At 50.9% G+C, this 26,438-nt stretch overlaps 1 protein-coding gene across 3 annotated transcripts; it reads left to right on the top strand.

Moving 5' to 3' along the window:
• Positions 1-18,259: 18,259 nt before the first annotated feature.
• On the top strand, positions 18,260-24,656 carry TRNP1 (TMF1 regulated nuclear protein 1). 3 transcript variants are annotated; one of them, XM_047792788.1, is made up of 4 exons: positions 18,275-19,267; positions 20,058-20,156; positions 20,943-21,039; positions 23,900-24,656. In XM_047792788.1, exon 1 carries the CDS (start codon positions 18,402-18,404, stop codon positions 19,104-19,106), a length of 705 nt encoding a protein of 234 aa, XP_047648744.1. In that variant the 5' UTR covers positions 18,275-18,401; the 3' UTR covers positions 19,107-19,267; positions 20,058-20,156; positions 20,943-21,039; positions 23,900-24,656. The 3 variants fall into 3 exon arrangements, with proteins under 3 accessions (XP_047648745.1, XP_047648744.1, XP_047648743.1); XM_047792787.1 differs by lacking the exon at positions 20,943-21,039; XM_047792789.1 differs by lacking the exons at positions 20,058-20,156; positions 20,943-21,039 and having other exon boundaries at positions 18,260-19,267.
• Positions 24,657-26,438: the final 1,782 nt, after the last annotated feature.

The following is a 26,438-nucleotide window of genomic DNA, read 5'->3' on the forward strand; positions in this document are numbered from 1 at the left end:
CATTAAGTCCTTCTCTTGCCTAACCTCCACCTCTCCCCCGTACTGCTCTCTCAGTCCCTTACACAGACACAGACACAGACACAGACATAAACACACACACACACACACACACACACACACACACACACACGCAGTGGAAAGGACACATGTGTCCGGTGCTGAGTCTCTTTGTCACTCACAAGGAAAAGTAGGCAGCTCTGGCCATTGAACGACACCACTTCCTGGCCCTCCCCCCACCCACCCCCCAAGTCAATCTCACATCTCCTGTTAAGCTTTCCCAGAGAGCCCCCAGCTAGGCCGTCTCCCTGAGCAACCTCAGAAGGCTCTCTGAGTCCCTCTGATGGCCTTGACTTCCTTTACTGCTTTCCCTGTCCCCAGATTGGAGCTCCCAGAGGGCAAAGTCCAGGCTGATTCCTCTCTGGGTCCCCAGCACCCAGCCTGGGGCAGGGGCCAAAGGCTGTGGCGGGGTATGGTTATGGAAAGAATAAGTGAAGGAAGCCTCTCCAAGCCCTCCCCTTTCACAGGAGCCCATAACCTTCACCCTCCCAAACCCCTGATGTGGTAGCTAGAGCCCTGGAGTGAGGGCTCCCGCAGACCTCGGATGGAATCCCAGCCCAGACTCTTCCTGACTGTGTGTACCTAGGAAATGACCTCACTCATTTGAGCCTCAGTTCCCTCTTCTATAAGCAGCCTTCCTGGGGAGGGGACATGGAAGCTGAGAACTGGAAGATCTAGATGGAAAGACCTGGAGAAGGGTCTTCTGGGCAGAGGAAAGAGATGATGTGAAGGCTCCAAGATGGGGATAAACTTGGCATGTTCAAGAAATAGGAAAGAGGGAGTTCCCATTGTGGCTCAGTGGTAACAAACCTGACACTAGGATCAGTGAGGACATGGGTTCGATCCCTGGCCTTGCGCAGTGGGTCAAGGATCCAGCATTGCCCTGAGCTGTGGCATAGAGGGAAGACGCCGCTTGGATCCTGTTACGGCGTGGCTGTGGCTTAGACCTGCAGCTGCAGCTCCGATTTGACCCCTAGCCTGTGAACTTCCATATGCCGCAGGTGCAGCCCTAAAAAGACAAAAAAAAAAAAAAAAAAAAAGGCAAAAATAGAAAAGACGGAGTTCCCGTTGTGGCTCAGTTGTTAACGAATCTGACTAGGAACCATGAGGTTTCGGGTTCGATCCCTGACCTTGCTCAGTGGGTTAAGGATCCAGCATTGCCATGAGCTGTGGTGTAGGTTGCAGACACGGCTCGGATCCCGAGTTGCTGTGGCTCTGGCATAGACCAGCAGCTAGAGATCCGATTAGACCCCTAGCCTGGGAACCTCCATATGCCACGGGTGTGGCCCTAAAAAAGAAAAAGAAAAAAGAAGAAGAAGAAGAAGAAATAGTCAGACAAGAGGGTGGAGCTGGAGCAGGTAGGAGCCAGCCTGGGCCCTTGTAGCTGCCTTCCAGCCCTGGCAGTGAAGGTGGGAAAGCAGGCCCGAAGGGAGGCTCTGGGAAGACTGGGGGCTGCAGGTATTCTTCCCATTTTATGGATGAGCCAACTGAAGCTCAGAGTGGGGAAGTCACCCAACCTCGTATCCTGGGCTTCTTCCCACCCTGTTCAATCTTTGCTGAAATCATAGGGAAGGTGGGGGGGAGGGAGGGCTGTCTCCTGAGCTGGCAGAGGTTGGCATGGGAGCTACTGTGGAGTGCCCCTTCCCTGGGTCCTGGATTTGTGCCACCTCCCCTAAGGAAGGCAGAGCCCTGTGAGGAGGCATTAAGGGAGGTGGTGACATGGATTGGGGATGGGCAGACCCAGACTGGAGCCCCCAGTCTGAGCAGTCTTGCCCTCAGTCTCCTCCATGAAGTCCCATCCTCAGAGGCCCTGTGTCCGAGGGATGAAGGAGGGAGGGGAACTGTGTGGAGGTCAGAGGTCAGCGCCGGGAGAGAACATGGGATACCTGGGCTGGGCTGGGTTCCCTATAAAATGGGGAAGGTTGAGGAGTGGCCAGGTTTTGCCCAAGGGGCTCAGAGGACAGGATGGGAGGGAGGCTGGGAGCTTAGAGCCTTGTCCAGCTCAGCTTCAGCCTGAATGACCTTGTGTTTGTTCCATTCTTCTAGACTGGTGCTTAGGGTCCCCATGCTCTGCCAGTTGGAGCCACTAGCATAAGAGCTCAACAATATATGAGCCAGCTGAGCTCTGGCCTCCCCTTGGAAGGGAAAGGCAGCCCCACATCAGAGCCAACCCAGCCAAGCCAGAGCCCTGCTGTTCCTTCCTCCCAGCTAGTCTTGGGGTGGTGGCGGTGGTGGTGTTGGTGGGGGCGTGGCAGCTCAGTCCAGGCCTCAGATACAGGAGGAGGGGGCCATGGAAGGAGGAAGAGGGAGAGGGAGGGGAGGTTCTGGCATCTGATGCACTCACAGCAAAAGCCTCTTTTCCTTGGAACCAGAGTGCTCTGTAATAGGCTGGGTGGGCTGGGCAGGGAAGGGAGGCTGGGAGGAGGGGAAGGCAGAATCAGAAAGACCTGGAAAGGGGGATGGAGACAGACCGAGAAAGTCAGCAAGAGACAGAAGGGAGAAAAAAGACAGAAGCAGCTGTAGTGGGCATACATATGGGTGCACACAATCAAGCAGGGAAGATACAGGCTTTTTTTTTTTTTTTTTTTTTCCCTTTTTGGCTTTTGTCTTTTTTAGGGCTGCACCCTCAGCCATATGGAGGTTCCCAAGCTAGGGGTAGAATTGGAGCTGCAGCTGCCCGCCTACCCCACAGCCACAGCAATGCAGGATCTGAGCTTCGTCCACCACAGTTCACGGCAACACCGGATCCTTTAACATACTAAGTGAGGCCAAGGATGGAACCCGAATCCTCATGAAGACTTAATTGGGTTCTTAACCTGCTGAGCCACAACAGGAACTCCTGATAAAGGCTATTTTTAAAAACCCACTCAGAGGCCTCATTCCCACTGGCTGGTGGGAAACCCAGCTTCCATTATCGTTAGGCTGTCCACGACAGCCCCTAGGGTTGGCCCAAGGCCGAGAGGTGTTACAGAACCAGACATGGACAAGGTCCTTCCATCTGCTCTCTAGCCCTCCTCGGTGACCTGACCGGCATGACTCCATCACATCAGGGACTATGCCAATCCGTGCCAGCCATGCTTGGCACATGGAATCTTTGGTCATCTGGGAGGCATTTGATGTGGGGTCCACTTTTCTGAATGCCACTGTCCCCTTGAACCCTGGGCCTAGAACCATCTATTCCTTGGGATCAGGGAGCCTGTACGGCCACCCCCACCCCATATCTAAGAGGTTGGGAAAGAGCCTCCCACTGTGGTCCCTAGAAGTCCTGGGCAGTTGTTGGTCCCAGAGTCATACCCTTGCATCCCTCTGGCACCTGGGTCTTGGGATCTGTCGCTTAGCAGAGTCTTTGTTCCTCAGCATCCTATAGCTGAGCAGCTGAGGCCAGCCCAGCAGTCCTTCTGGAGCCTGGAGGCTTTAGGCCAGTCAGAGAGCTTGGGGGAGGATCCCCAGACCTCTATCAGCCAGCCAGCTCTGAGGTAGTGATGGGGTAGCGGATGGCAGATGGGCAGAGCTGGAGCCTCGTCATGAGTGAGCAGGAGGGTCCTGATCCAGAGACAGATGGTCCTTAAATTATCCAGAACAAATTTACCTGTGTCTGCAAGGGCCAGGCCCTACCCCAATCTCGAAGGCCCCACATGACCTGGTCTTACATACTTTATTTAAAAATTTTGAGTTCCCGTCATGGTGCGGAGGAAATGATTCCGACTAGGAACCATGAGGTTCCGGGTTTGATCCCTGACCTTGCTCAGTGGGTTAAGGATCTGGCGTCGCTGTGAGCTGTGGTGTAGGTCTCAGATGCCACTCGGATCCTGCGTTGCTGTGGCTGTGGTGTAGGCCAGCGGCTGCAGCTACGATTGGACCCCTAGCCTGGGAACCCCTATTTGCTGCCGGTGCGGCCCTAAAAACCAAAATACATGCATACATACCTACATACATAAATATAAAAAATTTTTATTGCAAAATATCTTATACGTGTAGAAGAATATGTATGTGTGTATACACACACACATAGAAATATAAAAGTATACATATTGTTTAAAGAGTAAAAAATGAAGACACCCACTCATATTTTAATGGGATATTTCAGTACTTTTAAGCCCTCTGTATGGCCTTCTCTGCAGCCTCTTCTTCCCGCCTACTTCCAGAGCAAAACATCCTGAAAATAGTGTTAGTCATTCCCTTAATAGTGTTAATCATTTGGGCTGATTTTTCCACTGGGCACCATAAGCACAGTTCCTAGGCATCTCAATACTTTTAGGGTTCCACAAAAATGTTTTAATTTATTTTATAATGAGAGCTGATTTATGCTGTAAACTTTAAACTTATTCATAACTCTTAATTATATCTCAATAAAACTAAAAAAAGAATAAGGTGATTGAATAAATGAGAGATTTTCTTTACAGAATTATAAATATATGCAGATATTCCTCCCTCCAGTAGGGGGAGCTTTATCAGGTTAATAGTGCTTTATACCTAGTTCGCTAAAATATTTTAACTTAAAAGAATGTTGGCAGTTCCCGTCATGTCTCAGTGGTTAACAAATCCGACTAGCATGCATGAGCACTGAGGTTCGATCCCTGGCCTTGCTCAGTGGGTTAAAGATCCTGTGTTGCCGTGAGCTGTGGTGTAGTTTGCAGATGTGGCTCGGATCTGGCGTTGCTGTGGCTGTGGCGCGTGCTAGAGACCGAAGTTCCACTCCAACCCCTAGCCTGGGAACCTCTATATGCTGCAGGTGCAGCCCTAAAAAAGAAGACAAAAAAAGGAAAAAGAAAAAAGATTGTTGTGGGAGCTGCCATTGTGGCTCAGCGGTAACGAACCTGAATAATAATCATGAGGACTCGGGTTCGATCCCTGGCCTTGCTCATTGGGTTAAGGATCTGGCGTTGCCATGAACTGTGGTGCAGGTTGCAGCGGCAACTTGGACCTGGTGTTGATGAGGCTTTGGCATGGGCTGGTGGCTTCAGCTCTGATTCGACCCCTAGCCTGAGAACTTCCATATGCCAAGGGTTTATCCCTAAAAAAAGATTGTTGAATTATCAGATGTGTTTCCTTTACTAGTTGAAATGTTCACTTGGTTTTCTTCAATTAATAATATGGAGGAAATTATGAATTATATTAGTAGATTTTCTAATGTTTTTATTTATTTATTTATTTTATTTTTTATGGTTACACCCACAGTATATGGAAGTTCTTGGGCCAGGGATTGAATCTGAGCCACAGCTGTGACCTATGCTGGATCCTTGAACCCACTGTTCTGGGCCAGGGATCAGACCCACGCCTCCACAGTGACCAGAGTCGATGTCGTTGGATTTTTTTACCCACTGCGCCACAGCAGGAACACCTAGATTTTCTAATGTTGAATCGACCTTCCTAGAATAAACTCAACTCGGTCACAATGTGCTTATCATCTTTTACATACATGGCTGGATTTAGCTTGTTAATATTTTTGGGGGGCACTTATATCTATGTTCTTAAGTAATACCTTTCTGTAATTTTTCTTTTCTTTTTTGGGGGGGGGGGGCGTGCAGACTGGAGGCATATGGAAGTTCCCAGGCTAGGGGTTGAATTGGAGCTACAGCTGCTGGCCTACACCACAGCTCACGGCAACGCTGGATCCTTAACCCACTGTGTGAGGCCAGGGATCGAACCTGCAACCTCATGGTTTCTAGTCAGATTCGTTTCTGCTGCGCCACGACAGGAACTTCTCCAGTTATCTTTTAAATCTCTGCTACAACTGCAGTTCTGTAGTCCCAATCATCAACCCTAACACTGTTTATTATCCACCTCCCTTTTTTTCTTGGTCAATCTTGTCAGGAGTTTCTCCGTGCTGTTCCTGTGCCAGTTAGGAATTAGATTCAGCTGGAAGTATCAGACTCCACACAGCAGCTCGCTGTTGTAACCATCCCTAGAGTGAGGCCCTTGTCTTAAGGTCCTTGATGGCATCTGCCACATCTGTGTTTTTGCCAGCAGGATGCAGGAAAGGAGAAAAAAAAGGGCAGAGGTTGTGGGTCAGTTCTGCTCGTTGGCTGCTTAATATCCAAGTGCCTCAGACTCAGTCCTTGGTCCTCCCTCTGCCTTCTCTCTTTCCATGGTCATCTCATCCAGTAAAACACTGTCTAGGAGTTCCCATCGTGGCTCAGTGGGTTAAGGACATGATGCTGTCTCCTTGAGGATGCGGGTTCTATCCCTGGCCTTGCTCAGTGGGTTAAGGATCCAGCGTTGCCATGAGCTGTGGTGTAGGTCACAAACGCAGCTCGGATCCTGCACTGCTGTAGCTGTGGTGTAGGCCGGCAGCTACAGCTCCGATTACACCCCTAGCCTGGGCACCTCCATATGCCAAGGGAGTGGCCCTAGAAAAGGCAAAAAGACAAAAAAAAGAAAAAAAAGATCTGGCATTGGTGTGGCTGTGGCTAGGTCCATTTAATCTAAGAACTTCCATAGCCTGGGAACTTCCATATGCCGCAGGTGCAGCTGTTAAAAAAAAAAAAAATGCTGTCTATCTGCTGATAACTCTGAATTCACAGCTGCAACCCAGTCCTCTCTCCTGAGCCCCATTTAAATTCAGCTGCCCACTTGAAATTTCTGCTCAAGTATCTAATCGGTGTTTCAGACTCAACATGGTCAAAATTTAACTCCCTAGAAAACAAAAATCCAACAAAATGTTGGAGCTGGGACCCCAAATGGTCTCTTTCTTCTGAATGCTTCCTGATTGCAACTTCCAGTTAGAGGGGTTTTCGGTTTTGGGTTTTTTTTTTGGCTGCAGTGTGCAGCGGCTTGATGTGGGACTTCAGTTCCCAGACCGGGGATTGAACCCTGACCCCAGCAGTGAATGCACGAAGTCCTAACCACTAGACCACCAGGGAACCACCCCACAACTTGCAGTTTGATTGCAAGTTGGCTTCCCTTTCCCAAATAGAACACTCTCTGGATCCTAGCTTTCCATTGTTTAATAGATCTCAACCAGCATTAAGATTTAAAAAAAAAAAAAAAAAAAAAGAGGCAGTCGAGTAGTATGGAATAGATTAGACAGGAAATATCCATCTGCCTCACATATAATTAGGGTGAGTATTGCTTGTGAAACTTTGTCTGTGCCCCGGGTTCTGTTGTAAAATGTCTTTTTTTTCTTCCGGTTTTATTTATTGAGATAGAATGGACATGCAGCAGTGCATAAGTTTAAGGTGTATACAGCATAATGATTTGACTTAGGAACTTCATGAAATGATTATGCTGTGAAATGCCTTATCATGGGTTAAAGATCTGGGCCTTAGGGTTCAACAGGTGACTTCAGGGCCAACATCAGCTACAAGACCTATTTACTCCTGAGGAATTGCCCTTTCTTGTCATTTCTGACTTATGTTTCCTTACTCAGCTCACTGATGCTTTACAGAGGATAATTTTTAAAAAATTTAACCATCATTTATGGAGTTCCCCCTGTGGCTCAGTGGGAATGAACCTGTCTAGGATCCATGAGGACATGAGTTTGATTTCTGGCCTCAATCAGTGGGTTAAGGATCCGGTGTTGCTGCAAGCTGTGGCATAGGTTGCAGATGCAGTTTGGATCCCACGTTGCTTGGCTGTTGCTGGCAGCTACAGCTCCAATTTAACTCCTATCCTGGGAACTTCCATATGTCACAGGTGCAGCCTTAAAAAACAAAAAAAAAAAAAAAAAAAGGAATGGAAGCTGAGACTTGGAACTTTCAGTACCCCTCACCCCATGCTCAGGAGGGATTTGGGCTGGAGATTGAGTTAATAATTTAATCATGCCTATGTGATAAAGCCTCCATAAAAATCTCCAAGGTACAGTGTTTGGAGAGCTGCTGGGCTGGTGAACATATCCACATGCTGGGAGGCTGTTGCACCCCAGATCCACGGGACAGAAGACCCTTCCAGGTCTCATGCTAGGTATCTCTTCATTTGGCTGTTCCTTTGTATCCTTTATCTTATCCTTTATTAGATAATAAACTGGTGTTTCCCTGTGCTCTTGAGCTATTCTAGCAAATTACTGAATGCAAGGAGGGGGTCGTGGAAACCTCTGATCTGCAGCAAAGTTGGACAGAAGTTGCGAGTAACCTGGGGATCTACTACTTGTGATATGGCATCTGAAGTGAAGGCCGTCTTGTGGCAATAGGCCCTCACCTGTGGGGTCTCTCCTACGTCTGGTTAGTGTCAAAATCGAATCCCAGTGAATTGCAAGACACCCAGCTAATGTTGAAGAATTGATTGGTGTGGGAAAACGCACACACACGCATTTGGTGACCAGACGTGTCAGAAGTGAAGTGTTCTGTGAGCAGAGTATTGAGAATAGGAAAGAAAACTGTCGTGGTGCAGCGGAAATGAATCCAACTAGGAAACATGAGTTTCCAGGTTCGATCCCTGGCCTCGCCCAATGGGTTAAGGATCTGGCGTTGCCGTGAGCTGTGGTGTAGGTCGCAGATGTGGCTTGGATCTGGCATTGCTGTGGCTGTGGCATAGGCCAGAGGCTACAGCTCTGATTTGACCCCTAGCCTGGGAACTTCTATATGTTGTGATTGTGGCCCTAAAAAGACAAAGGACCAGAAAAGAAAAAAAATATATATATATATATTTTTCTTCTCTGTATTTCTTATTTATTTATTTATTTATTTATTTAATTTTGGGCCACAAGGAAATCTGAGTATTTCCTTTTTATTGAGTTTTGCCTTTTTTAAAGAAGAAATTTTAAAGTATAGTTGATTTATAATGTTCTGTCAATTTCTGCTGTATAGCTAAGTGATCCAGTCATGCATATATACATTCTTTCCCCATATTATCTTCTGTCATGTTCTAGCACAAGTGAATTGGATATAGTTCCCTGTGCTATACAGCAGGACCTCATTGCTTATCCATTGTAATAGTTTGCATCTACTAATCCCAGCTGAGTTTTGCTTTTCTGCATTAGACTGATGTGTCATCAGCATGATTTTACAAGTCAGACTTTCATTTTCCAGTGCACAGGAACTCAAATCATGTTATCTGAATGCGGTTATGCTAAGGCCAGTTATTTCAAATAATCTTTCCACCTTGAGAACTGAATGTATACCCTTCACATGATACACTATTTCCTAGTTAGGCTAAAAAATGAGAAAAGAGAATGGGCTACTATTGCAGACTTCTTTTGTTCTTCTTTTTATTTTTTCCTTACCAAAGGCGTGTGGAAGTTCCAGGGCCAGTGATCAAACCTGTGCCAGAGCAGCGACCTGAGCCACAGCCGTGACGATGCCAAATCCTTAACCCTCTGTGCTACCAGGGAACTCCTGTTGTTGTTTTTGGAATGAAGCAATTTATTATTCAGGGAAACAAAACAAAACCTCTTGACCTTGATTTCTTTACTAAACCTGCTCCTCCCTGGTCTTTTCCATCTCAGACAAGGGCACCACGATAGCTTCTGCTGCTCTATCCACAAACCTGGAGGGCCTTCCCTCACCCCCACACTAATCCATCCACAAGTCCTTTCATTTCACCTCCAATTAAAACTCAAATCTGTGCCCCCTCCTACCTCTTGCCATCACTCCTGGCCTGGCCACGTCCTCTGTCAGCTGGATTACTCCACTAATCTCCGAACTGTCCTCCTGCATTCTCCTCCTGCTGTCTTTCAGTTCATTCTCCACATAGCTAATAGCACGATCTTTGCAAAACAAATCAGATCCTGTTGATCCCCGCTTTAACCTTTCAAAGGCTTCCCCTGCTCATAGAATAAAACCCCAAATCCTCTCCCTAGCTTCCAGACCCAGCTCCTCTGACCTCAGCTCTCCTCATTTTCCTGCTGGCTTGGCAGACACTGAACACCTCTTTCTGTCTCAGGACCTTTGCACGTATTCGTTTTTCTGCTGGGAAATTTCTCTCCCCAGTTCTACCTGACTCCTCATCATTCATGTTTCAACTCAAATGTCACCTCTTAAGGAGGTGCCTTCCCGGCTCCCCTTTCTATCATGTCATCTTGTTCTTGATTTCTGGGGAAGCACTATGGCCTCATGGTTGAAGACAGGCTCTGGAGGCAGACTGCCTGGGTGTTGAATCCTAGCCTGGCCACCCCTTGACTATGTGACCTTGGTCGCATTTGCTTAACTACTCTGTCCTTCAGGCTCCTTATCTGAAAAATAAGGAGTACCTCATAGGATAGGTACTCTGTACTTGGCACAGAGTAAACACCAAGTAAATATTGGCAGGTATTTTATTGTTCCTTCATGGCACATTTCTTGGGAGTTAATTATTTTGGCTTCTGAAATGTAAGCTTTGTGGGAACAGGGATTGTGCTTTTTTTCTTTTTCTTTTTTTCTTTCTTTTTGTGGCTGCATCTGCAACACATGGAAGTTTTGGGGGCTAGGGGTCGAATCGGAGCTGCAGCTGCTGACCTACACCTCAGATACAGCAACACCTGATCCTAGCTGCATCTGCGACCTATGCCGCAGCTTGCAACAACACCGGATCCTTAACCCACTGAGCGAGGCCAGGGATGGAACCTACAGCCTCGCAGACACTATGTTGGGTTCTTAACTTGCTGAGCCACAATGGGAACTCCTGCGCTTCTCTTATTTACTGCTGTGCTCGGAGCACCTTGCACAGTGGCTGGTACATGGTAAGGGCTTAATTTTGTTCTGAATAAATGCGTGAAAGCAGACTCAATGTCACCCCTTTGGAGCTTACAATCTAGAGATCACGGACTCTAAACGTAGCTTTCTTACCCTTCAAGACCTGGGCATTTTAGAAAGGTGAAAACTGAGACCCATAAAGGTGGGGATTGATTTGAGCAAAGCTTCAAGGGGGAAAACATATTGCTGTTTCCAACTTCCCAGAGGGAAGTAACATTTCTACTTGTCAGAAATGTGATGAAACACCAAAAGCACATGGAACCTGCTACATCCATTGTGAACACAAACACAAGTCACAGCCTTTTGTTCTCGGAATGAGAACTAGGGCAAAATTTTCATCACAAGAGAAATTTTAAAAAAAGAAAACTTGTGAACTCTCTGGATGGAGCAGCAGGATGGGTTGCAGTGCTGTTGACTGAGATGGCACTGAACTGCAGGTTTTTTTTTTTAATTTTCTTTTTCTTTTTTTCTTTTTTTGCCACACCCACAGCATGTGGAAGTTCCCAGGCCAGGGATCGAACCTGCACCACAACAGCAACCCAAGCCATAGCAGTGAAAACGTAGGAGCCTTAACCGGCTAGGCCATTGGAGAAGTCTTCTTTTTTTTAAATTTTAGTTGATTTACATTGTTCTGTCAATTTCTGCTATACATCAAAGCGACCCAGTCATACATATATTTACATCCTTTTGCTCATATTCTCTTTCATCATGTTTCATCACACTTGATTGGACATAGTTCCCTGTGCTATACAGCAGGACCACATTGTCTACCCATTCTTTTTTTTTTTTTCCTTTTTAGGGCCATACTTGAGGCACATCAAAATTCCCAGGCTAGGGGTCAAATCAGAGCTGCAGCTGCCAGCCTATGCCACAGCCACAGCCACAGCCACAGCAACACCAGATCCAAGCCGCATCTGTGATCTACACCACAGCTCACAGCAATGCCGGATCCTTAACCCACTGAGTAAGGCCAGGGATTGAACTCAAATCCTCATGGAGCCACAGTGGAAACTCCCTGTGCCATATATATATATATACATACTTTTTTGGGTTTTGTTTTGTTTTTTTGCTTTTTAGGGCTGCACCTGCAGCATATGTAGGTTCCCAGGCTAGGGGTTGAATTGGGGCTACAGCTGCCAGCCTATACCACAGACACAGCCACGCCAGATCCGAGCTGCCTCTGCGACCTGCGCTATAGCTCATGGCAATGCCAGATCCTTAATCCACTGAGCGAGGCCAGGGATGGAACCCACAACCTCATGGTTCCTAGTTGGATTTGTTTCTGCTCCACCACAATGGGAACTCCCCCTGTGCCATATTTTAGATTCCCCATATAGGTGGTATCATATAGTATCTGACACTGCACTTTCGCCTTCCTGGGAAAGCTATCTGGTCCCCTGACTGGGGCCCTGCCCTCCCCCTACCCAATCATGTTGTTCTTGGGACCTTCAGGAATCCAGAGCCCTCATTCTATAGATGTGGAAACAGAGACTTAGAGAAGAGGAGGGACTTGCTCAAGTCCACATTGTGAATTAAACCCAAGTCTTCTGACTTGTGGCACGAGGTTCCTTTAAGATCTAATGAATACAAAAGCTCTTCATTTGAGAATGGTGAGAAAGAGGAGGTGAGGAGGAGGAGGGTAGAAGAAAGAGGAGATGTCAAATCAGGAGCCTGCTGATGAGTGTGGGGCAACCAGAGGCCTTGGGGGGAGGGCAGGGGAGTCTGCTGAGCAAAGAGGAGATGGAGGCTGCGGCCTGGCTGGGTTATTTTCAGAGCTGCTATCTTTGTCCGCATCTGCTAAATTATTAAACTGATATCACATCCTGGAGGATGCCAGACCAGGTTGCCAGGAAGAGGCTGAAAGGGAGGGGTTGAATCTCTTAGCAGAGGCCCTGAATCTTCTTGGCGGAGGTGGACATCAACTCTTTAAGCCTTGACCTCCTGCCCTACCCCACCCGCCTCTCAGCTGATGGAAGGTATCCTGCTTTGGGCTGCATCTTCCCTCCGTATAGTTCTGTGTCCACTGGCTGCAGTCCTGGGAGGGGAGTGTGTATAATGGACAGGACTCTGCATCTGGAACCAGGCCCCCCTTGGCTGCCTCTTCTCTTTCATGATCTCTAACTACAGAAGACTAGCTGTGAGAACTTGGATGCAGTCTTTTTTTTTTTTTTTTTTTTCTTTTTAGGACTGTACCTGTGGCATATGGAGGTTCCCAGGCTAGGGGTCTAATTGGAGCTGTACCCACCGGTCTACAACAGAGCCACAGCAACGCGGGATCCGAGCTGAGTCTGTGACCCACACCACAGCTCCCGGCAATGCTGGTGTCCTAACCCACTGAGCAAGGCCAGGGATGGAACCTGAATTCTCATGGATACTAGCTGGGATGGTTACCTCTGCACCACCATGGGAACTCCTTTTTTTTTTTTTTTTGGATATGCAATATTTATTTTGTTTTTTATTACAGTTGATTTACACTGTTCTGTCAATTTCTGTTGTACAGCAAAGTGACCCAGTCCTACGTAGACATACATTCTTTTTTCCTATTATCTTCCACGGTGTTCTATCCCAAGTGATTGTGTATAGTTCCCTGTGTTGAACAGCAGGCCCTCATTGCTTACCCATTCTAAATGTAACAGTGTGCATGGACTAACCCCAAACTCCCCATCCATTCCCCCTCCCTTCCCTCCCCTACCCTTTGGCAACCACAAGTCTATTCAGTCTTGGACAAATTTTTGAGTTTTGCATATCTGTATCTTTGCCATAGGTATCAGACCCCAAAGTTGACATAGAAAAAGTGCCTCTCTCAGAGTTGTGTGTGCAGCTAGGAGACGACTGAGCTTCAATTCAGATTCAAGTCTTTAATTCTGGATGCCTTTCCTTGCTATTCTTTTTTAAAATTTTAGTATTTTCTCTATTTCCTATCTTTCCTACAAAAGGAATGTACATTTTGATAAAAAATCAGGGAAAAAGATAATAAACTTTATAGTTTAAAAATATCTTTTTTCTGGAGTTCCCGTCGTGGCTCAGGGGTTAGCGAAACTGACTAGGAACCATGAGGTTGCGGGTTCGATCCCTGGCCTTGCTCAGTAGGTTAAGGATCTGGCATTGCCGTGAGCTGTGGTGTAGGTTGCAGACGCGGCTCGGATCCTGCATTGCTGTGGCTCCAGCGTAGGCTGGCGGCTACAGCTCCGATTCGACCCCTAGCCTGGGAACCTCCATATGCCATGGGAATGGCCCAAGAAATGGCAAAAAGACAAAAAACTATATATATATATATATATTTTTTTTTTCTGGGGAGTTCCTGCTGTGGTACAACGGGATGGCCGTAGCATCTTGGGAGCACTGGGATGCAGGCTCAATCCCTGGCACAACACAGTGGGTGAAGGATCTGGTGTTGTCAGAGCTGTGGCTCAGGTCACAATTGAGGCTTGGATCTGATCCCTGGCGGAGGAACTCCATATGCCGTGGGGTGGCCAAAAAAGAACAAAAAAAAATTTTTTTTTTTTTTCTGGGAGTTCCTGCTGTGGTGCAGTGGGTTAAGAATCTGACTGCAGTGCCTCGAGTTGCTATGGATACTCAGGTTTGATACTTGGCCCAGTGCAGTGGGTTAAAGGTTGCAGCTGTGGCTTGGATTCAGTCCCTGGCCTGGGAGCTTCCACATGCTGTGTGTACAGCCATTAAAAAAAAAAAAATTAGGAGTTCCCGTTGTGGCTCAGTGGTTAACGAATCCGACTAGGAACCATGAGGTTTCAGGTTCGATCCCAGGCCTAGCTCAGTGGGTTAGGGATCTGGTGTTGCCGTGAGCTGTGGTGTATGTTGCAGACATGGCTCAGATCTGGTGTTGCTGTGGCTGTGGCATAGACTGGCAGGTGCAGCTCCGATTAGACCCCTAGCCTGGGAACCTCCATATGCTGCAGGTGCGGCCCTCAAAAGACAAAAGACAAAAGACAAAAAAAAAATGTATTTTATAATTCCAAATGTGTTTGCCAGGCTGGCTGTGCCCTAAGAGGTGGTTGGCTGTGGCCCCGGTCCAATCTTGGGAGTGTGGAGCTCAGGGCATTTAAGGAAGCCATGAAGGAAGCTGGCAGATGCCAAAGCTCACTTACCTCTGGTCCTGTGCACATAGTGTTCCCATCCCAGATCCTTCTCCCTTCCTGTCCCCCACCATCTGTGTACCATGTACTTTGACTCATCCTTCAGGTTTCAGTTTAAATATCATCTTCTGCAGGGAACTCTCCCTGATCCCCTCCCCACCCAGATGGGCTCAGTGTCTGCTCTGTGTTCCCATAGCCCCTATTGCCCCATCCCAGGCAATAGCTCACTGCACTGCCATCATCTGTGTCCTCTCTGAGGGCAGGGCCCCATCGGATTGTTGCTGCGCCTTCAGCAGCCATCCTGACAAAGAATTTAATGATCAGATTTGTCAAATGAGGGGAAATAAAGAATGAATGAATGAAGAGTTCCTATTGTGGCTCAGTGGGTTAAGGACGCAATGATGTCTCTGTGAGGATGTGGGTTTGATCCCTGGCCTCAGTGGCTTTAAGGATTAGGCGTTGCTGCATAGGTCACAGATGTGGCTCAGATCTGGTGTAGCTATGGCTGTGGTGAAGGCCTCATCTGCGGCTCCAATTTGACCCCTGGACCAGGAACCTCGATATGTTGCAGCTGTGGCCATAAAAAGAAAAATAAAGAAAGAAAAAGTGAATGAAGGGGAGTTCTCTATTCCCAACAAGCTCTGTTCTCTTTTGCATACTTTTTCTTTTTTTCTTTTTTTGTTAATGGTTACACTCGAGGAATCTGGAAGTTCTTAGGCCAGGGACCAAATCCCAGCTGCAGCTGCAAACAATGCCATAGCCGGGGCTACATCGGACCCTTTAACCCACTGCTCCAGGCTGGGGATCAAACCTCTGCAGTGACCCAAGCCTCTTCAGTCAGATTCTTAACCCACTGCACCACAGCAGAAACTCTACTCTTATATTATTTTTCATTCTTTTTGTATTATTTTTCAGTTCCAACAAATATTCGAGTGGCCTTACGGGCCAGGCACTCTACCCAAATTCAAGGAAGTCTGATGATAAGCAAAACCAGTTTAGGGAGAGACTATGAAATAACTAAACAATAAATAAATACACATAGATGACTCATGGGAAATGCCATAGGGGACAGGAACAGGGAACATGTCAGAGATGACAGGGAAGTGAGCTATGACTTTAGGGTGGGTCACATCTGTGTTTGAATCTTTTCTTTTTTTTTTTTTTTTTGGCCTTTTCTAGGGCCCCACCTGAGTCACATGGAAGTTCCCAGGCTAGGCCTGAATCGGAGCTACAGCCACTGGCCTACCACACAGCCAAAACAAAATGGGATGTGAGTCTCGTCTGCGACCTACACCACAGATCTCAGCAACACCAGATCCTTGACCCACTGATCGAGGCCAGGGATCAAACCTGGGTCCTCATGGATACTAGTTGGGTTCATTTCCACTGTGCCACAACAGGAACTCCCTGTGTTTGAATCTTTGGCTGCTTATCTGCTGTGTGACCTTGAGCAAGTCTCTTTACTTCTCTGAGCTTAATTTTCTCATTGGGAATAAAGGCTGATGATGCTCCCTCTCCTAGGTATGCTGTGGAGAGATGGAGAATGTTCTTCTAGTCAATAAATGTGAATCTCCTATTCACGACTTGGCCAAGGTCACCCAGAAGGGCAGTGTATGTGGAATTTAAACTCACACACACAACAACAACCCCCTGTGATTATGTTGCATCTACAGATTAGAGATAATTAAAATCCTTTTCTAATGTTGAGTCTGCCAATCCATGAACATCACCTGTCTCTGGGAGTTCCCGTCGTGGCGCAGTGGAAATGAACCCAACTGGGAACCATGAGGTTGCGGGTTCGATCCCTGGCCTCGCTCAGTGGGTTAAGGATGCTGTGTTGCAGTGAGTTGTGGTGTAGGCCGGCAGCTGTGGCTCTGATTAGACCCCCTAGCCTGGGAACCTCCATATGGCGGGTGCAGCCTTAAAAAGACTCAATAAGTAAATAAATAAATAAAGGAGGCAATTTAGTAGGACATTCCTCCTCAGCAGGGGCAAGGGGTAACCTGCTAACCTTCCCATTGAGCCCCTCTGAGTTCCTGAGCCCCACCCCCCTCCCTCTGTGAGCCTCTGGCACCAATGTGCCCACTAATCCCCTCTTTCCTCACTGAACCCATCGCATTCACTGAGCCCACGCCCTCAGCCTCCCCTGGGCCTCCACTCCCCGTCACTGAACACCCCCCCCATCCCCTCCTAAATCCTCCTCCCCCTTCACTGAGCTTGATGCCCCCTCAAGCTTCTCTCTGAGCCCCTCTGAGCTACCTCCTCTCTGAGCCCCTCTGAGCTACCTCTCAGGAGCCGAGCTGTTGCCCCACAAGTCCCCATCACTCAATCTAAGGCATTTACAAGCACTTAGAGAACACGATGGGGTGTGGGCATGGGGATGGGGGGGGGATGCCTCACCCCCATCAGCCTCCTTTTCAGGCTGGGGCAGTAATCACACTGGCCACACATTTGTCAGTTCCCCCCTGAGCCCAAGATCTGTTGCAGTTCTTCCCAATCAGTTTCAGCTGTTTTTTGGGCCTCCAGCCCCTGCCACCGCCCAACACAGAGACCTCTCAGTTATGATGACACTTTCAAGCACATGGCAGGGCCACGGAGTCTGGGTCAGTGTTTGGAGATAGTATGGCCGTCACTTCTGCTGTGGGAAAATGGCCAGAACTCAGTACCATCATTTTGCCAGTACGACTAAAGTCCCAGTTAAAGAGGGTGCCCTCAGTGACAATGAAAAGATTCGGGTATCTGAGCTCTCAGAGGGCACGAATGGCTGAGTTTGTCTCTGAATGGTCTAGATTCAGACCCCGATCTTGGTAAGGCTCCACTGCACCTTCTGGATCTGTTTCTGCCTCTGTGTAAAAGGTGTAGGGACACCTACTGGGAGGAGCAAACAGGCGCAAGAACATGGAAAGAATTTTGCCCACTGTGCGGTGGGGCTCCTCTAGGGGGCCCACCAAGAGTTGCCAAAGCCACGAAAGCCACGCAGCAGCAGCCGTTCCGCAAATTGAGGGAGCCTGGTGAGTAACCAACCCTGCCATATCCCCACCTCGACACCAGTAGCTCCTCTGTGTTAATCTCTCCATCGCCACAGGAAGATTGGAGAACAGGGTCCTGGCGAAGTTTATGGCCCAGGAGACCAGGTAGAGCCTATTCGGCCAAGGGGCAGCGTGCGGTACAGGAAGGTGGACGGTGTAAGGAATCAAAACTCTTGAGTTCTAGTCCAGCTTTCACTGGTACCTGGTGTGCCATCAGGCAAAACTCTCAGCACCAGCTACTAGAGCTTTTGGCTCAGGGGCCAGACGAGAGAAGATGCGTTCCCCTTTCCACCCCGATTTTGGGGGAGGTAGATAGGGACTGGCTGCCCTAACGGGACTGCGTGGAACGAAGGTCCAAGGACCCGAAGGGTTTGAGCTCAGTCCTGACGGGGCGGGGCAGGGGAGGCGGGTTCAGGACCTGACAGTCTGACTGGCTGTGCTGCCCTTCGCTCCGCCCCGTGTCCTATAAGATGCACCGGCAGCCGGCGCGGCGCTGGCGCAAGGCTTTGGCTGCGTCTCTCTCGCGTGTGCGTCCTCCCCCGGGTGGGGGGACAGCGGGGGACAGCCAGCCAAACCCGAGGATCGACTGTTGTGGGCCGCCAGGGGGGCGGGGGATGCCGGGCTGCCGCATCAGCGCCTGCGGCCCGGGGGCCCAGGAAGGGACGGCGGAACCCGGGTCTCCACCGCCGCCGCCCCGGGAGCCCTTGTCGTCCCCTCAGCCCCCACCTTCAACTCCGACCTTGACCCCGACCCCGGCTCAAGCTTCACCGCTGCCCGAGGCGGTCCCGGAGTCGGCGGGCTCAGCGGAGGGGCAGGAGCTACAGCGTTGGCGTCAGGGCGCTAGCGGGGGCTCTGGGGGTACTGGGCCGGCAGGGGGCGCGGGCGACGGCCCCAGCAAGGTGGCTGCCGCGGCTGCTGGGTCTGGGGGCCGTGCGCTGGAGCTGGCCGAAGCTCGGCGGCGGCTCCTGGAGGTGGAGGGCCGCCGGCGCCTGGTGTCAGAGCTGGAGAGCCGCGTGCTGCAGCTGCACCGCGTCTTCCTGGCCGCCGAGCTACGCCTGGCGCATCGCGCCGAAAGCCTGGGTCGCTTGAGCGGCGGCGTGGCGCAGGCCGAGCTCTACCTGGCAGCGCACGGGTCGCGGCTCAAGAAGGGCTCGCGCCGCGGCCGCCGCGGCCGCCCGCCCGCGCTGCTCGCCTCCGCGCTGGGTCTGGGCGGCTGTGTGCCCTGGGGCGCCGGGCGCCTGCGACGGGGCCACGGCCCCGAGCCTGACTCGCCCTTCCGCCGAAGCCCACCCCGCGGCCCTGCCTCCCCCCAGCGCTAACCTCCGCGCGGGGACCCCTGGCCACCCCGACAGGCAGTCGCCGACTGAAGGATTACGGACGCCGGCTGGACCGACGGCGCCACCCACGCGGACGGACAGACTGGCCGACCACTGGAAGAGAGTTGGGGGGCCGGGGGCCCAGTAAAAGAGGCTGAACTGAGGTGCGGTGCATCCATGGGGTGGGGCGGGGCGGGGCAGGGCGGCGCTGCCTTCCAGGCTTCCCTTCCCCGGGGCTTCTGGAGTCTGCTGGGTCCTTAATAAAACTGTCCACTTTCTGTTGCCACCTCTCCCAGACCTCCTGGGGAATGAGGTGGTAGCACCAAGTCGCCATTATATAGTTGGACAAATTGGGGATGCTCAGATAGCAGGAGGGGTTTGCCAGCACACTTTTACCAACTGGATCCTGCTGCACTGACGCAGCAACCCCCTCCCCCAAACCTCCACCTGCGCTCCCTTTCCTGGGTCCCTTGGGGCTGTAAGAAGAATCTTGCCCTTGAGGCTGCTGCTTTCTGGCACCGCCCTCCTGGAGGACCGAATACTGAGGCCCCAGGATGGGGTGGGGTCTGGTACAGCGATATACCACCGAGGTCCCTCCTAAGCCCCTATTTTCCATCTGGGGAGATGGAATCCCAGAGAGTCTAAATTAGGCCCTTCCACTCCCAGGAGACAGATCTTTCTCAGGTCCCCATGCAGCTTCCAGCTGAGTACAGGCTGACTCATGACCAGAGTAGGGTGTTTGGTGACTGCCTAAAGCCTTGCTGGCTCTCCTAGGGGCCCCTCCTAACCTGTTGCCAAGATGGCTCTGCCAGGGATGGAGCCAGGTGACATCGTTTAACAGGACCCCGGGGGAGGGGGGAGGGCAGGTATGTCATCAGCTCTTAGAAAGGGGGAGCCTTAAAGGGCCAGACCTGAAATGAGATCTGCTTCTCTTCCTTTCTGCATGCCCTTCAGGCCCTCCAGTCTCCTGCCCCACTCAGCTGGGAATGGCCTGGCTGCTGCTCTGCTGCTCACCGGCTGCATCGACTGCAGCCTCACTTGTCAGTCTGTGAAGTGGGTATCTTCACCTTATGGAAGGGTTGTAGTGAGATTAACATAGGGCAGAGGTCTGTCTTCTCCATAAGTCGTGGAAGAATGTTTTATTCCTTTATATCACACCTAGAAACAGGCCCTGCTTTGGGGAGCTAATTTAAAGTCCTCATTTTATGGAATGGCAAGGTCACACGGCAGCTACGGACAAACCTAGGTCCTAAGCCCATGTGTCCTTCCTGCAGCATCTCTCCCCCATCCAGGGCAGGGGCTAGAGAGAACTGGCATCAGCCTGTCTGCTGTGTGACCTAGAACAATTCTGCCCCTCCTTTGGGTGGGTTTCCTCAGTCCTTCTCTGAGCAGAGCTGTCCCTCCTCATTTCAGGGCTTGGGAGTGGTGACAAGGGGGTAGGATGAGATCATTAGAGTCATGGGAATCTGGTTTAATCCTAGAGTCCTCTGGGTCAGGCTCACTGTTCTGAAAAGCAGAGCCCCAGGGGCCCTCCCCTAACCACCCCCTCCCCTGCCCCCAGCCCTTCCTCTCCCAGGTACCAAATTTTTGGCTGGTTTCTCAGCTAACAACCAGGCCTTCCTGAACTCATTCTTTGGGACTCAGAGACTCTGAGATCTTTGGGTCTGGGAGGGCATGAGGGACCCTGGCATCCTCTGGCCTCCCCAGAGAGCGAGGATCTTCCAAAGCTACTTGGGTCATTTTGGGTCTAGAGGCCCAGAGAGGACAAGGACTCCCTGGAGGTGACATAGGAGCTCAGGTTGCAGTGCTGGGCTGCAGCCAGGACTGTTTGTTTTCTAGGTTGCACAGAAGAGGGACATTTGGTCCAGAGAAGCTTTTAGCTAATGGTGTAAAGTGCTCTGTGCCATCACAATTTTGCCTTCTCGGGGATTTATTGGTAATCAGCTTTGTCCTGATTTGGAGGAGGGGGGTGGGGTGGGTAGGGCATTAGAGATGGCTCTTGCTGGAAAATCGATATATGTAGGAAGTAGAGACTAGTCCAGGTGTCACAGGCAGCTTTGTCCCCTCCCTCCATTTCCAGATGTCCCACTCCCACTCTTCTCACCAAGGGCATCTGCCAGGGCACACAGCGCTCAGTGGCTTGAACCCCAGCTCTTGGTTCAGTATTCTTCCCACTCAGCCAACTAATCACCTTCCCCTCTGTTCCTGGCCCACTCAAGGCCCCTGTAGCAGGCTCCATTTTCTCCTCAATCAGCAAACATTGATATCTGTTCAGTCCAGGGGCTCAAGAAGCAGCGCTGAATCAGAGGGTCTCTGCTTTCAAGGGCTTGTGTCTCCCAGTCCTCCTCTAGGGAGCCTTCCCGTCACCGGCGCAGGGGACCCTCTGGGGCTGGGCAGTTTATGTTGCAGGGAGGGCTGTTTTTAGGCCTGCACAAGTAACTATAGCCCTTCCCCACCCCCAATTACTTCCTGAACACTTCCTAGAAGGTCCCTAGCCATCTAGCCCTGGGGGCCCAACAGAGTACAGGGGCTCCTGAGGGGTCTGTGCACTGAGGGACACTGATGGCCACCAGCGAATCTGGGATCTCCGCAAAGGGAAGTGACGGGGGGAACCGGAGCCTTTCCTCAGGCTAGGGCCTAGGGCTAGAAGACCGGTTCAAGGCTTGAGCAGGGATCTGCCCCTCCCCTGGAGGAGCCCTTTTCACTCTCTTGGCCCCGCCCTCGCCGAGTCAGGGCGCCTCTGGACGGTGCCACCAGAGGGCAGTGTGGGCTGCTTCCCGGGCGTGGGGGCGTGGCCTGGAGCAGGCGCGGCCTTCCAGTGTCCCCGCCCCCAGCCAGTCCCCACGTTGTCCCGGCTTCGCAGGCTTTGAGCTTTAAGGGTCTGGCAGAATGAGCGGGTACTGGTGGTCACTTAGAGATGGGGCGGGCCTCTGGCCTCACAGGGGAGGTCCATTAGGAAAGATTTTCCTGAAAAGAGAGGTTGCTTCTGTGGGCGGTCACAGTCTGGGTGAAAGCCCAGAGTCATTTCTCTCCTCCCAGATTTGCTACCCTGATAATTGATGAGAACACCGCACCCCGCTGCCACCTGGGGATCAAGGCGGCTTTCTAAAGATTAGGTTGCGGCAACAGATCTCAACCAAGGTGCACCAAGCGTGCAGTGGGCTAGACGTCTCTAGGAGGTTCCCTTCCCCAGACGGCCAGGTCCCCTGAAAAAAATCCAGGATCCCAGTCTTCTCTGAGCTGAAGGAGAGACTCTTTACCTCCTCCCCTATTTTACAGCCAGCGTGGGAGGAGGTATTTGGGAAAACTGGGAGCTCCCCAGCCTATTTCTTCCCACATCAGACCTTGACCACACCCTGGCCAGGAGTGATGGGGGAAGGGAATCCTTGGTTCTGGAATAAAATATAAACCACCACCTCAAATATGCCAGGCACTGTGCTAAGCACTTTGCAGCTGTCTTTTCAGGAAAATCTTTCCAAAGTTGCTTCAACCCATCTACTTTGCAAAGTAGGAGTTATCCCCATTCCCACCAATGAGGAAACTGAGGATCGGGGAGTGCAGGTGACTTGCCTGAGAACATGGAACCTCTAAATAGAGGACACCGTAAACATTAGGCTATGCGGCTTTTTCTTTTTCTTTTTTCTTTTTTCTTTTTTTTTTTTTTTGGCCATGCCCACAACATGCGGAAGTTCCCAGGCCAGAAATCAAACCTGAGCCAAGGCAGCAACCCAAGCCGCTGCAGTGGCAACACTGGATCCTAACCTGCTGTGCCGGAAGAGAACTCCCTATGTGGCTCTTCATTTAGTGAGCTAATGAGGGCTTCTAGACTCTCACCTTTTGTGTCTGGGTACAGTGACCCCTGGTCCTTGGTTCTGAGGAGGGAAGTGGTGAGATCTTGGAGAGGTGGCAGAAGGTGCCAACCCTCCAAGATCTGGGCATGGCTCCACAGGCTGGCTCCCCAGCTTGGTTGTCTGGGCTCTGGGGGGTGAGTAAGGCTGAATCAGCACAAGGACAGGCCAAGGATGCTCAGGGCCTGGGCTTGCCTTGGAGGGCTGCCTCCACTCACACTTAGGCTGGAGTGTTTGGTGCCAAAGAGAGCAAAGAGCCTGGGATGGCAGAGGAGGAGGGTGGCAGGGCAACGTGTCCTGTCTTAGAACAAGACAGGCCTGGGGTTTAGTCCTGGCCTGGAGCTTCTCAGGTGGGAGACCTTGGGCAATTGACTTCCCTCCTCTGAGCTATTTGTGTGTGTGTGTGTGTGTGTGTGTGTGTTTTATGGGGAGTTTAGGGAGGAGATAACTTCTGAGTATTAAATAAAAGGTCATACCATGTGCCTAGCACACAGAAGAGGTCTGTAAATGTTCGGAGGAGCCAACTTACCTATCCTAGGAGAGGGTGCCAAGACAGAGCCCCCAGGCAGTATGGGCCTTGGCTTCTCCAGAGCATCGCCATATCAGGCATCCCTGGACCGGTTTCCCCCCTCCTTCTTTCCCCCTCCTGCAGTCTCTGAGGAACTCCATAAGGGGAGAGGAGGAGGGGCAGGCTTTTTATCCCAGGAACATTCCATTCCAGCTGCTCAGACCAGTGGGGATCCTAGCCAAGGACAGAGGCCCAAGGGAGCTCACCCCAGGGGCCCCCACCCCTTCCAGGGAGGGAGCCAGGGGAGCCCATTCCAAAATATGGCCTCTATACCTTCTCTTCACTATAGCCCCTCTTAAGGAGGTGGATGTGGAAGGGCTTGGGTGGGGCCGGGTGGCTGTGAGAGAGGTAATTAAAGCTCTTGACGTTGTCCTTTCCAGCTCCTCCCAGCTCCTCAGTGCCCCGACTCTGGATCTGACTCCTGGATTCTGCTCCTTTCCTGGGCACCTCCTTCAGGAAGTCGTCTCAAATCCACCCTGCTCAAGCCCGGCGCCCTCCTCCCATCACAGGAGCCCTTCACTTTAGAGTGGTGAGGGGCGGGATTGTGGGGAAGGTGCCTGTACTCTGAATGTCCTTATGTGTGCCACATCTGACTTGGGCTTACGCTGTACAATTGGAAATGTTACGACAAGTCCTTGAGATGCAATCAGATTATTTAAGAGTGCAGCACACCTTTCCAGTGTGAAAGTGAAAAGGATTTCTTTTTAAGAATAGAGTCATTCTCAAACAAGCCACAGCATAGCTGGGGCCCGCAGTGTGGTAGGTGTTGTTGCTTCTCAGTGTAACAGCGCCAGGAGGCCCATTTGAGGGAAAACACTGCTCTGAGCAATTCCTCAGTTGCCCTGGTCCACCGTCCTTGCCCTGCCATGTGGGCACCTGCCGGTGGCCCCTCAGAAAGAGGATCGGCTCCCGGGGGACACACCTCTTTCTCAGGAAGGAGTGTTGGCCACATAACAAGTCTAGGTTTTAAATGAAAAAAGGGAGCACATTGATTCAAATCTCCTGATGGGAGAGGGAAGGGGTCCCTCGACTCACACGCAGCCCAGAACTTGTAGAATTCCGCAAAATGAACATGTATTGAGTCAGTTCCCTGATTTATACATTCAGGAAGAATAAATCTTAGCAATGTGAGACAGATGCATGTGGTTTTGAGGTTTACTTTGCGAGTGCCCTCGCCGCCTTTCCTTTGTGTGTGTCCATCACAGTTCCTTAAGCTGGCAGCTCCTTGAGCAGCTTCAGTTTAGTTTTGTCTGGTGATCTGGGCTTGGTGACTGATTTACAGACTGACTTCTCCCTTGGCCTGGCTCAAAGCTGTCCCTCTCCAGGAAGTCTTCTCCAGTTAAGGATGGGCTGAGGGGGAGTTCCCACTGTGGCTCAGTGGTAAGGAACCCGATGAGTATCCATGAGGACTGGGGTTCTATCACTGACCTTGCTACAGCTCCGATTTCCCCCCCTCGCCTGGGAACTTCCATATGCCACAGGTGTGGCCCTAAAAAGACAGGAAAAAAAAAAAAAAGAAAAGAAAGGATGTGCGGAGGAAGCTAGGGAATGGAATGGACTGGAATGCATGCGGAGACCATGTGACACAGGGAGGTCAAGGCTGTTTGGGGAACCCCTGCAGCATGAGGGAGGATTGTCTGTGACTGTGCTGGTGGCCGGATGGTCTTGTCTGTCGGTCAGGGTCCCAACAGGAGACAGGGGACACTCAAACTAGGGAGAGATTGAAAAAGGGACTCTTGGCTACACAACCAACAAGGTACAGTGCAGCTCTCTGGCCAGCAACAGGGGGAGGGCTTTACAACGCCTGGGCCTGACGAGGTGCAGAGAGGAGCGGGAGCGAAGGGCCCAGGGAGGCCCTGCCGGGAGCAGTTCTTTGGTTGGGAGATGTAGGCAGCCACGGCAACCTGGCGGGAAGGGGACAGGGGGAATAAACACCCAATTCACCTCCTCCCTCCAGTACTTCCTGCTGGGACTCTCATTGGCTGAAACAGAGAGGAACAAGGGAGCCATTGATGCACAGTCCATAGAGGTCGGCCTCCCAAGGGCGCAGAGCATGGAGAAGGGCGGAGAGTGGGGCCAGAAGGGCAACACATCATGTAACTGCCTGGGGTCATGTCTTCTGTTCCCCAAGTTCACAGCAATGGGTTTCCCCCTCCGGAGCTCCCCTGCCCCCCACCAACTGCGGGTCATGGGGGGTGGTGGACTGATGAGAGAGCACTGAGGGGTTGGGGGTGCGGGGTGGGTCTTTCCTCCCTTAGCCTCCCCCAGTCTGGCTCTGATTCCCAGTTCTTGATTTTTTTCCTGTCCTGGCATCATAGATGGCTACAGGAATTATCCATGAGAGAACAATGCCAGCCACTGAGTCAGTGTTTTTCTTGCACCCGGAAACACGGCACCACCCCCAAACACACCCACAGGCACGCCTGCTGCCACTCAGGCCTCTGACATAGTCACCACAAGCCATGGCTGGTGTCACAGCTGCATCAAGAAAGTATACAACTTGGCACACGGCGACACTGGGCCACAGTCATACATAAAACGGCAGTCACAGTAATGCAAACGCTTTTTCTCTGTCACATGCCAAACATGCCCTGTCACATGTATGTACAGGAGACATACCATCACACTCATCTGTGTCATGAGTGCAGGAGCAGGATGGTGCAGGGGTCAACAGCCACGGCTCTGGAGGCAAGACAACCCCCTTTGACCTCTCTGGCATCAGTTTCCTCGTCTGTAAAATGGAAATAACACTTGCTCTGCTCTTGTGGAGATGAGAGTGAAATGAGAGGGCATGAGCAGGGAGGGCTGAGCATGGTGCCCGGCCTGAAGCAGAGCATTCCAGAAGTGGAAGCGGTCAGCGGGAACTCCTGTCTCAGTCTCCCGCTTCTCTCAGGGAGCACACATGTCTGCACAAGCTCA

This window comes from Phacochoerus africanus, chromosome 8 (genome assembly GCF_016906955.1).
Source record: "Phacochoerus africanus isolate WHEZ1 chromosome 8, ROS_Pafr_v1, whole genome shotgun sequence".
Classification (NCBI taxonomy): Eukaryota; Metazoa; Chordata; class Mammalia; order Artiodactyla; family Suidae; genus Phacochoerus; species Phacochoerus africanus.